This window comes from Heteronotia binoei, chromosome 17, assembly GCF_032191835.1.
Source record: "Heteronotia binoei isolate CCM8104 ecotype False Entrance Well chromosome 17, APGP_CSIRO_Hbin_v1, whole genome shotgun sequence".
NCBI lineage: Eukaryota > Metazoa > Chordata > Lepidosauria > Squamata > Gekkonidae > Heteronotia > Heteronotia binoei.
This window is the reverse complement of record NC_083239.1, coordinates 30,732,792-30,749,221: the sequence shown is the minus strand read 5'-3', so window position 1 is coordinate 30,749,221 and position 16,430 is coordinate 30,732,792. Positions and strand designations below refer to the sequence as shown.

Sequence of the window (16,430 nt, the reverse complement as noted above, 5' to 3'; positions counted from 1 at the left end):
ACAGTAGGAAAAAAAGCCCTGCTTAAATCATTAATGTGTTTGTTACTAGTATGTCTGTGCTGGAAGAGAATATCCATTACTGGAAAATTAACATGGTTTGGGCAAAAGCATAAATTCTTCAGAGATTGCCTTCTGGCCACTAAAACGAATATTAGCAGCAATATGGCTGTGTGCAGGCATTACAAACTAATTCCATTTGTACATTTGTGTGTGACAAGAATAAGCTTGGTTTATTCTTGGACTTGAGCTTTTCCTCCTGAGACTGAAGACATCCTGGTTTGAAAGGAGCCACAGTTCATTGCAATGTAAGAATCTGAGCCTCTTTTGCATCTTGCCTTCAATCCAAGAGTGCAGAGGATGACTTAATCTAGACTTGGAATGTTTGTAGACAAGAAACAGTTATTAGGGAAATCATCTCAATTTGGATGTCATAACTTTTTAAACCGAGGAATCTTCATTCTTAGTTCTGAGTCCAGAAAGGGTTTTGTGTCTATGTTTGCCTGAGCACATGAGTCTAAGGACAAACCCAGTTTTTCATGATGAATAAATAGGAGTTTATCAGAATATAGCCAATATCTCTGCTAGTTTTACAATGTATGCACTCACTAACATGTTTTTACCTTTTGGCTTTGTAGGTGATACTGTGCTAGTTCACCGAGTGCATAGCTATTTGGAGCGGCATGGCTTAATCAATTTTGGAATCTACAAAAGAGTCAAGCCTCTACCAAGTAAGAAGTTCAGAAGTTCAGAAATATTTTCTTCGAGCCAAAGTGTGTATTCCCCTCCATCTTCCAAGTAAAGGTTTGATGCTTGAGCCAAGGTCTGAAGGAAGGCACAGTGACAACTTCTGTGTATTTGTTCAGCATCTGACTTGCTGTGCCATGTGCTACTCTCCTCCTGGAGTATGAAGTCTACCCATGTGGTTTAAGTCTCAGTTACATTGGAGTATAAAGCTGATGGATTCTGCTACTGTAGTCTGGCCTGCCTACCTTGCCTCCCACATGACAGTCCCTCCCTTGAAATTGTTTGCAACAACTCAGTGGCAATGGATGAGATCTGGCAGTCTTGACCTGCTGTGTGTGTTCCGTATTCCTGCCTTTCTGCCCAGTCAGTGCTACCGTGGTGGCTAATAGTTAAATAGAACATTATTTTAAAAGTTCGTAAGCCCATTAAAGGCAAACTTATAAAATATGTAAAAAACACAACAGCAATTAAAACAGGGCGGGCAGGAGAGGAACATTGAGGGAATGCCAGATAAAACAAAAAAGTCTTCACCTTGCAAACCAGCATGCCTTGCCTTCATCCAGAAGGGCCACCATTACTGGAAGCCATGTCTGAAACTGCTTGTCATTCTGGATCCCAGAACTGAGACAGGCTCCCTTCCTGGTTGCAGATTGGTTGTTCCTGAAAATGTAGTACAGAGATTTGTTCTTTCAGGTTACTTAAAATATGCTACCTTTCCATCAGTAGCCCACAGAGTTAATGCAATTTTCTAAGCTCAAAAACTATTACCAGCTCAGAGAGAGGAGCACAACTCCAATTATTTCCACCTTTGCTCTTTTGTCAGACCCCACTCCACATGTGCTCACAACCTGCATGCCATTGTTTGTGCTTCTACATTTTTAGCTAAGAAGACTGGCAAGGTGATCATCATTGGTTCTGGGGTGTCTGGCTTGGCAGCAGCTCGCCAGCTGCAGAGTTTCGGCATGGATGTCACACTCCTAGAAGCAAGGGTGAGTGCCTGAAAAGGTCTATAGCTAAGGCCACATGTTACAGCCTAGGGCTACAAACATTACTCTCCTGCCTTTGCCTGTATTAGTCGTGAATTGTCCTTTTCACCGCCGTCGGTTTACATGATGCCTCCACAAACAAGAGTGGTAAAAAACCCAGGCTGAATAAGGGGATTACCATGATTCTCTTGGCAGTTGCCTGCTTTATTTTCGTATTTATTTTGCTTTGCATAGCAGCTACTCCGATAGTATTTCCCTGTGCCTTTAGGTGACCTGGCCAGGATGAGACCTACCCTGATCTCATCAGATCTTGGAAGCTAAGCAGGGTCAGTCCTGATTAATATTTCCATGGGAAACCATCAAGGAATACTAGAGTAGCTACACAGAAGCAGGCAATGGCAAACCACTTCTGAATGTCTTTTGCCTTGGACTTGATGGGGAGGGGGAATCTTTGGGTGTGTGGAACAGCCCTGGCGGCAGATTTTATGACATGGGTTTGTTTTCTGGAAGTGAAGGCTCCTAGGGCATGGGCCAGGCTTTCTCCAAAAGTGGCACCCATTTTGTGGAACACTGTCTATTATGGATGCATCAGGGCCCCTCACTGATTACTTATCATTGCCAGATTAAAAATTTGGCTTGTTTCGCAGGGGTTGTTTTCTTTTTATTTTAGGCAGGTCTGTGTTGTTTGAAATGGCTGACTGGCATTTTAGTGGATTTCTCCTATATGAGGACTATATTATTGTTGTATTGTTTGATATATGCAGTACCCATATTGTCATTTGGTAGATATTGTTTTGGATTATTCGATTTTTGCATCTCTTTAGGTTCTGCCTGGACAAGGTAATTTTGGTTTTTTGCCAGTCCCTTTTGGCCTTTTGTTTTGTTTTCATAGTTAGTTTAAAAAGTGTCAAAGTTGCCTGCAGGCTCTTCTTGAGGAATGTTTTTTGAGTGTTTGTCCTGAACGCTAATTGCTTAGTTTTTCAGATGATGGACTGACATTAATATACAGCTTCAATGAAAGCCGTGAACCTTTAAATCTAACCTCCAGAATTTCCATTTTTAAAGGATCGTGTAGGAGGCAGAGTGGCCACATTTCGCAAAGGGAATTACGTTGCAGATCTAGGAGCCATGGTGGTAACAGGACTTGGTAAGTCTAAACTGTAACAAGTCTGGGTTCAGATATTTATAATTTGTTACATTTCTTTAATTGTTTTTAAAAATCAGTATGCTAACAAAACTTCAAGCAGAGGCAAGTCTCGTATCTGTACATTATTATGTTCTTGGAGTTGGACCACAGGTTTCCAGAGGGCAGTGTTATTTCCATTGTCTAGTAAAACTTGCTAGTTGCATTTCCGTCCCATCCTTCTTCCAAGGAGCTCAAAGTTGCATGGATGATCCCTTCACATTATAACCTATGAGGAATAGCAGAAAGAGCAATTTCCTAGCTCAGGCTCTCTCAGATCTATGGCTGAGTGGGAATTTGAACCTAAATCTCCCATGTTCCTATTCCAGCACTAGAACAAAGTAGGAGTCCAGTAGCACCTTTAAGACGAACAAAGCTACTGGACTCCTACTTTGTTCTATTTCTTCAGACCAACATGGCTGCCCACCTGGATCTATTCCAGCACTGTTACAGCACAAAACCTCATGTGAATTACAGTCTGACTCCACTTTTACAACTGACAATATAGGTACTCATTCCATCTTCTTCAGGGAAATCATGCTGTTTTTATTCTTTCTAAGTCCTTCAGTTGCCAACTGAATTCCCCTTTTTACCATTCCTTACCATGGTAGATCTTCCAAGCAAGGAGGGTGTTCTGTTTGTCAGAAGTCTTCTGTTCCATTCCTGAGCTTTTCCAATGAAGAATGGGATAAAAAAATAAGAATGTAAAGGTATCTCAGCAGCTGTGCTAACTAAATAGAACCTCTGTGTTCAGAGGTGGGAGATATCTGAATGTCAGTTAGCAAAAAACAGAGACTGATGTTGCATTCATGCCCTGCTTGAAGATTTCCCAGAAATACTTAGCTGGCTATTGGTAGAAACAGGATCCTGGAGTAGATGGACTTTTGAATAGATCCTGCAGATGGATCTTCATCTTATTGGATATGGACTCAGTCGTATGCTTCAAAGGCTTAAAAGTACTTGACTTAGGCCTATCTAGTTCTGTCCTTAAAGCAAATATGCTTTGCTTCTATAACAGCTTGGAGTAACTCCAGAATTCAGTTCCTTAATTTGTTAAATGGGAATCCTTATGTTCATTTTTCTTCTGGACTGTTCTTCTGTAGGTGGAAACCCCATGGCCGTTGTTAGCAAGCAAGTCAACATGGAGCTAGCCAAGATAAAACAAAAATGTCCACTTTATGAAGCAAATGGACAAGCAGTAAGTCTAAAAAGTTCTTGGTGACTTGTAAGGGGAATAGTTTTGAAGAAAAATGACCTAGTACTTTGGGGGAAGATAGTTTGTTGCTGAACTACTGTACTTAAGAAGACAACTTCCCTGTTGTTTAGTGAAACACTTGCAAAGTAAGTGTGTTCTGTACATATGGAGAACACATACAGGATTTACTCAAATGCAAGTCTAATTTTTTTCACAAAGTGGTCCGAGGGGAGGGGGGTCATCTTAATACTTGTATGTAAGTTATAGTTAAGTCCAATAATAATTTGTGTGTTTTTAAGGGGGTTGTCTTACATTCAGGGTAATCTTCCTTTTGAGTAACTGCAGTATTCTTCCTGTCATTATTCAGATTGATTATATTGTATTCATGGGAACTGGTGAGTTTGGCAGACTTGAATGAGTTGTGATCCATGAAGGTGAAATCTCACCACTGCCATGAACTTGACTGTGTCAAAATAATAGCTATGAAGAACTGTTATGAAGGCAGTCTGCTTGTTGCAGCTAGTCCTTTCATTACGGACAAAATACAGGCATTTTCATTCTTCTTGAATGTGTCCTTTCTGTAGCATCAGAAGGGCATGTCTGTAAACTCAGTAAACCCCTGAGACTGCTGCTTGAAGGGACTATATGGTGCAGAAGTTCAATAACATAGTAGTTCAATGCTGTACCTGGGTGGCTTGACCAGCTGTGGTTCCCAGGCCATTTTTACCACAAATTTTAAGACGTAGTAATGCCCTTCAAGTGCTACAGAAAAGGTTCAATTGGTCTGTTTTGGCAACATGGAAACCCATTCTTTCTGGAATGTGGGAAGGTGTCCAGCAGTTTTCAGTAGCTATTTTTGATGTGGTGGCCCAAATCGTGCATTTCCTCCCTCTAACTCCAGGGTGTGCCATTAAGTATTTCCACCACCAGCTTTGGCTGCATTTTATATCTCAGAACTCGGATCTGATGGTGCCACTAATATAATTTAAAATGAGCTGGTAGGATGCAGCAGACAGTGTGTGTTGGAAACAGATGGTTTCCAAAGAGTTGAGTTTAAATCATCACCCAGGCATGATGCCAACTGGGTGGTCTGTAGCAAAGTCATCAATCAGCCCTGCCTATCTCACTGGGGAACCAGTATCTCGCTGCTGCATGAGCAGAAAGATCTTCCTCAACTTGAGGGGCCAGTTTTTGCTGTGTTGTGCATTTTTAACCAAGGATCTTCCTTGCAGGTCCCAAAGGAGAAAGATGAAATGGTGGAGCAAGAGTTCAATCGTTTACTGGAAGCTACCTCATACCTGAGCCACCAGCTAGATTTCAATGTCCTCAATAACAAACCGGTCTCCTTGGGTCAGGCTCTGGAAGTCGTCATACAGTAAGTGGGATTAAATCTTACAGATCGCTTCAAGCTTGTTTCCATCAGGGTTGCTGAAATCAAACTTCATTTCCTGCGGTTAAATGGGGGTTGTTTTCATTCCAAATATGCTTAGCTTGGATTTGAAGGCTGACCTCTCTTCTCTGGCCCCAGTTGCCTCCGTTCCACTCATTCGAGAGAAATTCCTTTAGCCTGAGACTGTTCCGTATACACTTTGGGGAATAAGCTGTTGCACTTTGAGTTCTGGTCACTTCAAAAACAGGGTGTGAAAGAAATGTTTTGTGCAGATAGCTGTACAGAACTGATTTTGTTCATGCGGTGGTGGTTAGCATGGCTTTAAAGTCTTGCCTTCCTTCCCTTCTGACATCTGCGGTTGAGGCAGAATTTAGCATTAGGTGTTTATCCTGCCTTCCTGGTGAAACACTCAAAGGTGGCTTGAACATGGATGAAACAAAACATATTTAAGATGCATGTTATTTTATTAAGCTTCTAGTGCAATTTCTTTGGGATTTGTAAGTTTCAGGTTTGGAAAGTGGTCCAAAAAGCCACTGTTGTAGGTGAAAAAAGCATACAGTCGCAGGAAGCAGGAGACCAAGCCTCTTTGCCTCCATACATCAGATGCGCTGCTGGTAAGCAGAGCAGCTGCTGCTGCTTTCCTTGACATGCTGTGATCCGTGGATTCCTTTTTCCCAGTGCTTTGTTAAGACTGAGGAAACCAGTAAGAGGTCAGTTCTCCTTGCTTATGTTTGCAAGTCTGCCTGTCCCTTGCTCCAGGCAGTTGAAAGAAAAAATGAACATGCCCAAATGAAAAGGTAGAGATAAACAGCAAACTCACTCCATGTGAAAAATAATTCTAATTAACAAAATACAATTTCTTAGTATCAAATAACACTGAATGGTACAGAAAGAAAACCATCCAATGCACGACACTACTGTCCAGCTGGGGGTGATCCTCCTCCTCAGCTAACCAGCTGCCAGTTCATATTGGCTGAAGATGCTTTCCACTGCTCATACAGAGCAGCAAATAAGGAAACGGGAGTTAATTTCTTTCGAATAGAAATCTCTGCCGAGTTTTCACTTTTCACTGAAATAGGTTCTTCGTCTTGACGGTACATTAACTGGCTTGTTCTCAGTTTGCCCCATTTAAGCAGTGACTAAACCTATATTCTCACAGTCATATTCTGTTTGCATCTTTCACTTTCATCCACATTGATAAGACAGAACACCAAGCAGCCAACAGATAACTTAATTGTATATTCAGTTGTGTCCACATACAAGACATAATTTTTGTATATTAATAGCCTGCTTTAGTAGGTGGTGCCCCACCCCATTACATTGTTGTCTGCTCTTCATGTTTGAAAAGAATCTGTCTAGTTAATTCTGAGATGATTTTGCCTAGTTGTCCTTGCTTTGTACAGGGACCTTCTTTTTGCTAGTGAATAGTGATTTCTCATTAAGCAGTGGTTTGTCTGTCTTAGATTACAGGAGAAGCACGTGAAAGATGAACAGATAGAACACTGGAAGAAGATAGTGAAAACACAAGAGGAACTTAAAGATCTCCTCAATAAGGTCAGACATTGTAGCCTGAGACATGTGCAGCCCAATTAAACTTACACTCCTGCATGACTTGCAGATCCTCACCCAGCCCACTGTTTAAGGGCTTCTGGAATGGGTTATAAAATATATAATTTGCTAGGGCCTCTTAATTTTCATGTTTGAGATTGGGTGGCAGGGCCGTCTGTAGAGCCCTCTGAAGCTCTGAAGAAGCTGTCTCTAGGCTATCCTCAGACTCTCTTAAAGTAAGGCTTGCTTCTCCTCCCTCCTTCCATTAGTGATTTTTCCCCCCTCCACTTTGTTCAGATGGTGAATTTAAAAGAGAAGATAAAGGAACTCCACCAGCAGTACAAGGAAGCATCTGAAGTCAAACCACCTCGTGATATTACTGCAGAATTCCTTGTGAAGAGTAAGCACAGGGACCTGACTGCTCTCTGCAAGGTATGGATTCCTTTGTTTGCAGAGGTCATGTTAGCAGAACTGTACATTTAGGAGGCCCTTAAGCCACTGCATCCTCTTAGCACTGCTGTTATTGATTTTTAGAATCTGGCATCCCCGTTTCTGCTTGCTGAGATGCTGATGTGCAAAACTGTGTGATTTAGAAGGCTTCAGCGTTGAAGCATCTCACATGCAGCAGTTGGGAAGCCCTGTTGTGTGCAGAAGTTGTGTTTCACATTTCATAGAAGTTTCTTCAGCATTGTATTTATGTACCTGTGTCCTCTCTTGCTAGGAGTATGATGAGTTGGCAGAAACGCAAGGGAAGCTGGAAGAAAAGCTTCAGGAGCTAGAAGCCAATCCTCCTAGGTAAACAAAAATGTAGACTGGTCCATGCGAGTGGATAAGTGCTAGCAAAGGGGGGGGGGAGTTGTGGTTTGGACATCCCACTTTTTATTATGCTTATCAAAGAAATGCAGTGAAATAGCTGATTGTTTAAACACTAAGCTGCTCACACTCCTCCACAGTGCATTCACAAGTAGTCTCCAGCATTGTGGTGTGGAAACAAGGCATGTTGTGTGGAAGTGGCTGTTTCTTTTAAATTTCCCCAGTGTTGGAGAGAACTCACTTCTGTCATGTAGGAGGGAAGGCAGCTATAGTGGAAACAAAAAAAAAGCCTCGTCTGTGCATAGGTTTCCGTGCAATGCAGTCATATTGCTTGGCTCAGCTGTATCTACAGCATTAAAGTTCTACTTCAGTAATGTTTGAAGCATTAAGCCCTCCCCTCCCCTCCCCTCACCCCTGGGACTGATATTTAGAGATATACTGCTGCAATACATGAAGCTGCATTTTCATGGGTAATAGCTATTAATGGACATGGTACCAAATTTTTCTAATCTACTAAAACCATCTAAGCCACTGACTGCCATTATACCCCAAAGGCATGAGTTCTAAAGATAGGTATGTTGTATGAACAAGTCCTTTCTTTGGTCTGTGCTCAGTTTGTAGCCCCTCAGCTTCTTTAGGAGCTCTTGAAACCGTTTCTCTCCCCTTCCTCACTTTCTCTATCCCTTGCATAATTTTATCATATTGTCACCATATGTTACCAAATAAAATTGTGTTTATAAAAAAATAATAATTTTATCATATCTACACTTAGTCAAAATGGAACCCCCCCCCCCCTTTTTGTCTTTCTTTGTTGAGAAAGTGCTCTACCCCATGGAGCATCTTCACAGGTACCTCTGATACTGCCTGAACAGTCATAAAATCTCTGAAAGGCACAAGACCAACCAGAGGCAGGTGGTATGGTGTAGAAGATGGTTATTTAAGAGGGTAAAGAAGATGCTGATTTGATGGAATCTGGAAGTGCAGCGATGAAGAATGAGGTGGCATAATTAGAGAGCGTTCTCCTTCGCTCTGAAGCCACAGGGTAACTGGCAGCTCTGGCAAAATCTTAGAAGCCAGGTTGTTCTTGTGGGATAACGAATGTACTGCTGTAGAAAATGGCTGAGTGTCCCAGGACTTTAGCATATGATGGGAACTGCTGTACTAGTGTTTTAGCATCCCTGTAACAGGGCATGTCTCTCTTCTTTTAACCTTTTCAGTGATGTTTACTTGTCTTCAAGAGACAGACAGATTCTTGACTGGCATTTTGCAAACCTAGAGTTTGCAAATGCCACACCGCTCTCTACCCTGTCTCTGAAGCACTGGGACCAGGTAACTGTTCTGTTTTCCCTTTTCTCTACTATTCGGAGTGAATATTTGGGGGGTCAGTTTCATAATAAAGCCAGAAAGACTCAGGGCACATCTTGGTTGAGACTTGTGTAGATTTTGTTTGCTAAACAACATAAGAATTCCACCTCGGGAACACTCAGCTCTGTTCCAGAAGAAGAGGAATTTTGTATTTTGTATGCTTCTTCAACAGCGCCTTTTCCCAGAGACCTGTTCTCCAGGTAGTTAGTGGCTGTTCAGCAGCGCAGTTAAATTTATACAAACAAAACAATTCTGTTTAAACAGCAAAACAAAAAACTAGGTATATACAAGCAAGAGTTCCTTGTGGGTCTCCAGATGTGTGTGGACCAAAATCCTAGAGGAAGAGCGTTCCATGACTCTGAGGCCCAGACAGAAGCTCCTGATCCTGGTGGATCCTAGACTTGCCTCCCTAAAGTATGCTGAGCTCATTAATAGATTTCAAAGGGGGAGAGAGAGTGAAGGTCATGCAGGAAAAAGTGCCGCTGCTTTTGCTGGTTATGGAAAGAGGCAAAGGCCTTGGCAGGACGCTGACCTGCCGCCTTTTGGTTATCGGAAGAACTGCTCCAGTGCAGTGTCCCTCCCAACACACACCAGTCTTCTCTGTTTATGGTCACAGGATATACATGACCCTGGTAATCATTCTAAAGGGTGATCCTTACTTCATTGGCCTGCCCTGTCTCTATGCAGATAACAGAAAATTTTGCTCGTCCACTCCTTTGGTATTCACTGTATTGTTACAAGCTCTGGCATGTGAGATTCTGTGCTGGATGTACAGTTTCCTCCTTTGTGTCATGGCCCTCAGGTTGCCTAGCAGGTTGAGAGTTCTGTGATGCGCTCCCCTAAGCTCTTGTCATCCATCATTGACTGAAATGTGTGGATTTCTCCGCTGTAGGCCTTCTGGCATTGTACATGGTCCCCTGCTCCTGTTGGGCGCGTTTTTGTTGCTTGTCATTGCTGTCTGCAGGAATTCTGTCATTGCCTTATGTCCATAGAAAGCCAGGGCAATGTGTCAGGAATGCACCTGGGACAGCTGACCTGCAAATACCTGGATGGGATTTCACACTTCTCTCTTTCTTTTTATAGGATGACGATTTTGAATTCACTGGCAGTCATCTGACTGTGAGGAACGGCTATTCCTGCGTGCCAGTGGCTCTAGCCGAAGGGTTAGACATTAAGCTAAACACAGCGGTTAGGCAGGTTCGCTACACTGCTTCGGGTAAGCCTAGCTTGCAATTAATCTCTGACTGCGGGGGGGAATTAACCGTGTCTGTTAGAAGTGCCCTGCCCCTGGCAAAGACTAACTTGCTTGTGATATGCAACACAGAAAGATGGGCGGAATGAAGTGATTTGAAAGTGACACAGCAGAGAGGGAATACGGATGAAGTGTTAGGAGCCACAGAGAGTGAATCTGTGGTGGGCTGAGTGTAACCAGTCACATGCCTTAAGGAGAATGCAGAGTGGAGGGATGTGAGACATTAGGGAAGGGAGAGGAAGTCCTGTCTGAAGAAGGGAAGGAGCTGTGGCTCAGTAGTAGAGCATCTGCTTGTCATGCAGGAGAGCCCAGATTGAATCCCCAGCACTTCCAGTTAAAAGGGTCAGTTATTTGTGATGGGAAAGATCTCGGTCTGAGATCCTGGAGAGCCGCTGCCAGACAATACTAACCTTGATGGACTGACGGTCAGATTCAGTGTAAAGCAGCTTTACGTGTGAGGTGTGTAGGGGGACAAGCTTGCGTGGAATGGCAGGAGCCAGTGAAGTGGATCATGACTGTTCCATGAGGACCAGAATATTGTGCCGATAGTTGGACCGCTTTGCTTAGCCCTTAGAATTGACTTTGTAACTTTGTAGAGTGGTTGTGAGGCTACTAGAGATGAGGATCAAATAATCACCTGGCAAAGCATGGATTGCAAGACTGGGGAGCTCTGCCTTTTTTGCAGATGGAGAGATTAAGCTTTCTGAATCCACTTAATATTCTTAGGAGACAATCTGAAAAGGATGGGAGTATATTGTGCAGCTGTTCTTTCTTCCCTCTGAATTTATCTTCTGTCTCTGTACTCATTGGCTTACACAAATCTTTCTCTCTCCTACTCACCAGGATGTGAAGTGATAGCTGTCAACACTCGTTCCACTAGCCAGACCTTTATTTATAAGTGCGACGCTGTTCTGTGTACCCTTCCTTTGGGGGTGCTGAAGCAACAGCCTCCTGCGGTACAGTTTGTTCCTCCTCTTCCGGAATGGAAGACGTCTGCAGTGCAGAGGATGGGATTTGGGAACCTTAACAAGGTAATGTGGAGTGTACAGTGGTAGAGCTAGGTGGAGGAATGAACAAAATGCCTCCACCCTTACCTGTCATAGAGAAGGGATGAATTCCCGAGAGCCTTGGGGGGGGGGGGTGGAGTTTCTCATGGCATGATCGGTGCTTCTAAGGAAGCCTTGGTTGCTGTTTGGAATTGAGGGGAGAAAGAACTTGTGTAGCAGACATGAGCGTTCCCGGGCACTCTCTGATCTTGGAGCTTATTCTACCCCTCTTGGTTTACAGAGGAGTCTTTTGTTATCAAGTTGCAGCCCACTTATTGGGCAATCCCATAGGGTTTTCAAAGCATGAGATGAATAGAGGTGGGTTGCCATTGACTACCTCTGTGGAGCCATCCTGGCCTTCCTTGGTGGACTCCCTCCCAAGTATTAACAGGGGCCGACACTGCTTAGCTTGTGAGATCTGATGAGATCAGGCTGTTCAGATCAGGACCAAGGAGCTGGGAGCCATTGAATGTGTTAGGTTGGAGTGCATCTGGAAGTTGGCTTCAGAAGAATTTGATTGAGCACACATTGGAGCCCCAATCTTGGGGCTCTTCTGCAGCAGTGATGGGGGTAAGACAGCCTTTCCTGCCACTGTTGCTGCTGCACAGTGCCATCTGGCTGATTCTTAGAAGTAGTTGAGGGTGCTTATCCATCCTGCCTCTGGTGATGCAACATTTGGGAGTCTTCAGCGGAATTGGGGGGCGGGGGTCTCTGCTTATGGGTTGCACTGTTAGTCTCTGTGACATGTAAGTATTGACTTGCCTTCTAGTTGTGCATGGTGGGCCCCTGGGAGTATTGGTAGGCCTTGGGTTTGAACTTGGAAAAACACCCTCACAAGCAAACTCTCACACCAATTTTGCATTAGGGCTGGGTGGAGAGCCCTTTTGCTCCCGGTGCTTCTGTCTGTTTTTGCACAAGCTGCCCCGGAGCTGTGAGTTGGCATGCCGCTTTTCCATGGCAAGCAGAAACTGCTTGTAAGAGGAGCTTGCTTGCTGTGGAAAAGCAGCGGGCCAACTTGGAGTTCCGGGGCAGCTTGTGCAAAAATGGACAGAAGCGCCAGGAGCAAAAGGGCTCTCCACCTGGAAGAAGCCTAGTGCAAAATCAGTCTCAGTCTCCTTTGCCAGAATGTGATATGGGCTTTCTAACACTTCTCATTTTCTAGGTTGTGCTCTGTTTTGATCGTGTGTTTTGGGACCCAAGCGTTAATTTGTTCGGTCACGTTGGCAGCACGACAGCCAGCAGAGGGGAGCTTTTCCTGTTCTGGAATCTGTACAAAGGTAATTGTGTCGAGCCATACAAGTCTGTTTTTGCAGTGAAGCTGAAGTTGTGCTACTTGTTGCTTCCTTAGCAGGTGTTGGTTTCTGCTTCACAGCAGGATTATAGCTCAACTCTTTTAAAAACAGAGATCAAATTCCACGCTAGGGTACAAAACAGTACATCCTGTTGTATGTTAGCACATGTACATATTGTCGAGGCTCCTGTGGAGCTGCCGGAAGCAGTAACAAGCAGTTGTTCAGGAAATAGAGCGGGCATCCTAGCGTTTGCATAGACCTCAAAGGAGAGGAACTGGCAAGCGGTGGCTGGTTAACAGCCCTACGTACAAATGGCAGAGGCAAGCTTTTGATTTCTGCATTGACAGGGATGCACAGAGCCCCAGTGGTGGCTTCTGCTTTGCTAGCATCACTGCACAGGATGGCTGGTCGGTCTTCACCAGCAGCTGACTTGTCTGCCTTTCCAGGATTATTGGAGAGCAGTTAGGTGCGCCTATCCCTTTGCTATACTGCTTGCCACAGGTCTGTGAAAACAAATGCAAGGGGGCCAACTTTTACTCGATGGCATCTTTTGCCTCTTCTCTTTCCAATGCAAGAAGCTTCAGTGTTACAGTAATTCAGCAATCATTTGCTTTTAAGCTGTTTGGCATAGACAAGAAGCACAAGATGGAGATGAAACTTCTCTTGCTGTCTCTTGCTGGCACCCGACTGAATTGCTCTCCTTCCTTCCACCACAGCACCGATTCTGCTGGCCTTGGTAGCTGGTGAAGCAGCTGGAATCATGGAAAACATCAGCGACGATGTCATCGTTGGGCGCTGCCTTGCGATTCTCAAAGGCATTTTTGGCAGCAGTGCTGTCCCCCAGGTATCATTTTGAGCCCATGATAAAAAAATGTTTCCTGCGCCAGTGTAGTGTAGTGATGAAGCACAGGCTGTGTTGCTCTGGGTTCAAATCCTCACTCTGTCTTGGCAGGTCACTAGGTGACTGTGGGCCAGTTCTCTCTCAGCCTAACGTCTTTCACAGGATTGCTGTGAGGGTGATGTGGAAGAATCACATAAGGTGTCCTGAGGAAGGGTGGGATTAAAATGTACTAGATAGGTTCTCTCCGAAGGAGGATCCTAGAAGAATCTTATTCTAGTAGTATTTTTCCTCAGCCTGTGTAAAAACATGCTCTGCATTTGTGCGCACATGTACTCTGCTAGGGGCTTCATGACTCTTTAGCTGCCACACTCTTACAGTGTTGAGTGAATGGCTTCTGCTTCAGCTGCTGCTTGTGTTTGTTCTCAGCCAAAGGAGACAGTGGTATCTCGCTGGCGGGCCGACCCTTGGGCAAGAGGGTCCTACTCCTATGTAGCAGCTGGATCTTCAGGAAACGATTATGACTTGATGGCTCAGCCAATTACTCCAGGACCAGCCATTCCTGGAGCTCCCCAGGTGAGAACTGGCATGTTGCATTCAAGTGGTCACAAAGAAACAGCAGCTCAGGACCTTGATTGCCTCTGGCATTTCAGCCACAAGCGAACATTTATTTCAGCTTTGTTGCAAGGTGTCGCAAGAGGAAGGTTTTTTTTTTAACTTATCAATATCTTGTGAAATGACCTTTTGTGTTTGTCTCCCAGAAGCGGCACCTCCCGATTTTCCCCAAAGGTTTTGTTTCATTCTGGAATTCACTGCCAGAGTATGCAGTGATGGCGACAGGCATAGACAGCTTTAAAAGGGGATTAGACAGATTCATGGAAGATTGGTCTATTCATGGCTACTAGCCATGGTGACTGACGAGAAGTACATTCAAAGGCAGTGAACCTCTGAATTCCAGTACCAGCAGGCAACATCAGGGAAAGACCTTGGCCTTGATGCCCTTTTGTTGACTCCCAAGAGGAAGCGGTTGCTCACTGTCTGAGACACGATGCTGGACTCAATTGATAGTTGGTCTGATCCAGCAGGACTCTTCTTATGCTCTTAATTTGGCTAGTGCTGTTCAGAATGTGCAAGAGACCTAGTCGCTGGACCAAGGTCCCTTTGCCTGTGGAAGATTGTCAGGAAATGTCAGATAGGAGGGGCACAGACTTTTGACACTCACCCCCGTGAGTCTGTGTGCAGTGTCTTAAGACGGGGGTGTGCTCACTAAATCTTAATGTTTGGGTGAGGATGCCACCCATTTCTGGCATCTGCTTAGGAGAGGAACAAGGAAGCACTCTAACGTGGTGCCCTTGGGATATTTTCTGCCCAAGCACATGCAGAATCCACCAACTAGTTAAAAACATTTAGGTTGTTTTCAGGCATCACTGTAATGTGTGGCTCAGTTTATACTCTGCCTTCCCCGCCCGGGAGGGAAGCCGAGTGCAAAGTTGGCAACTCTTTCCGCTGACTTCCTTTCTGCAACCCTGTCATTGCATTTTGTTCTGTCCTCATTAGTGGCTTTTTGTGGGGCTCTAGGACCTTCCAAGGGAAAGTCAGAGAGCAGAAATCCCTGGTTCTCTTTGTAGGAATCTAACTTGCTGCCTTTCTTGCGGCTGACTTGGGGGTTGGATAGATGTAGTCATTATAAGAAGTTCATTGGGGAAAGGAGTTAATAAAAAGCTTGAGATATCAAGACTGTTGTCAACATTGCCAGTTTTCCTTTCTCTTCCAGCCAATTCCTCGCCTGTTCTTTGCCGGAGAGCACACGATCCGCAACTACCCAGCAACTGTTCACGGTGCTCTGCTTAGTGGACTGAGGGAAGCTGGGCGCATTGCAGACCAGTTTCTTGGTGCTATGTATACTCTGCCTCGCCAAGCCACTCCAGGGGCACCTGCTCAGCAGGCTCCTTCCATGTGAAACAATTTTTAAAAGCGCAAGCTGCAGGAAATGGTCCCAAGGAGCCTCACGGTGTGGCCTTCCTAGTTCGTAGCACTACCTGTTGGAAAGTATACCAGGCACTGAAAGCATCATGCCCACAGAAGGGCCTTTCGGTGCAACATCTGAGTCAGTGAAGCTCATCTGCCTGCCAGCCGTGGTCCACAGGAACGGTGCCGGTGCCCCCAGGGATACAGACGCCTGGGTGCTCTAGCAGGATCTGTTTTGGTACTTATGTGGTTTGGTTCATTGTCTTCCCAGGGTGTAGACCTATTGTAAGCTAGCAGTTGTTAGTGACTAAAATAAGATTGTGGATTTTTGTTTTGGAAAGCAAAAAAATAAAACTTTTTTTAAGGGAAAAAAAAGTTCACTTGGGAAAGGTAGGAGGACGACACACTAAGACTGAAGGTGTGGTTACTGTGTAGATCTGAGAGACCTGAGGCAGCTGTCTCCACTCTGCCACAAAAATGTGCTGGGTGACCTGGGGCCAGTCCATAGTCTTTTGGGCTAACCTACCTCACGGGGTGGTTGTGAAGATCAAAACAGGAAGAGGCAATGTTGGTGCTGCCTCGTGCTTTTTGGAGGGAAGGACAAGGCTGTACTGGATAGCACAGAGTGCTCCCCTGTGTGCCACTAAGATTATAAATATTGCCAACACACCCACTTCAAAGTCTGGAGTGACATAAATCTCCTTTTTAGAATGGGCACTGGGAGATATGCAGCAAATCTGGGAGAAGGCGGGCACACTCTGGTTGCAGGCAGAGTTTGGGCCGAGAGGTTGGCTACAGTAGTGATCAGTC

The 16,430-nt window shown here is 44.6% G+C and overlaps 1 protein-coding gene across 2 annotated transcripts in view; it reads left to right on the top strand.

Moving 5' to 3' along the window:
• KDM1A (lysine demethylase 1A) overlaps window positions 1-15,613 on the top strand; it is a 38,752-nt gene extending 23,139 nt beyond the window's left edge. For both annotated transcript variants that reach the window (XM_060257595.1, XM_060257594.1), the window contains 15 exons: window positions 636-728; window positions 1,627-1,733; window positions 2,796-2,877; window positions 4,017-4,111; window positions 5,341-5,483; window positions 6,962-7,052; window positions 7,344-7,478; window positions 7,768-7,841; window positions 9,077-9,188; window positions 10,308-10,440; window positions 11,320-11,507; window positions 12,685-12,799; window positions 13,531-13,658; window positions 14,082-14,228; window positions 15,427-15,613. In XM_060257595.1, the coding sequence (XP_060113578.1) occupies window positions 636-728; window positions 1,627-1,733; window positions 2,796-2,877; window positions 4,017-4,111; window positions 5,341-5,483; window positions 6,962-7,052; window positions 7,344-7,478; window positions 7,768-7,841; window positions 9,077-9,188; window positions 10,308-10,440; window positions 11,320-11,507; window positions 12,685-12,799; window positions 13,531-13,658; window positions 14,082-14,228; window positions 15,427-15,612 (1,829 nt within the window). In that variant the 3' untranslated portion in view covers window position 15,613. The remainder of the gene's footprint in view (window positions 1-635; window positions 729-1,626; window positions 1,734-2,795; window positions 2,878-4,016; window positions 4,112-5,340; window positions 5,484-6,961; window positions 7,053-7,343; window positions 7,479-7,767; window positions 7,842-9,076; window positions 9,189-10,307; window positions 10,441-11,319; window positions 11,508-12,684; window positions 12,800-13,530; window positions 13,659-14,081; window positions 14,229-15,426) is intronic.
• Window positions 15,614-16,430: the final 817 nt, after the last annotated feature.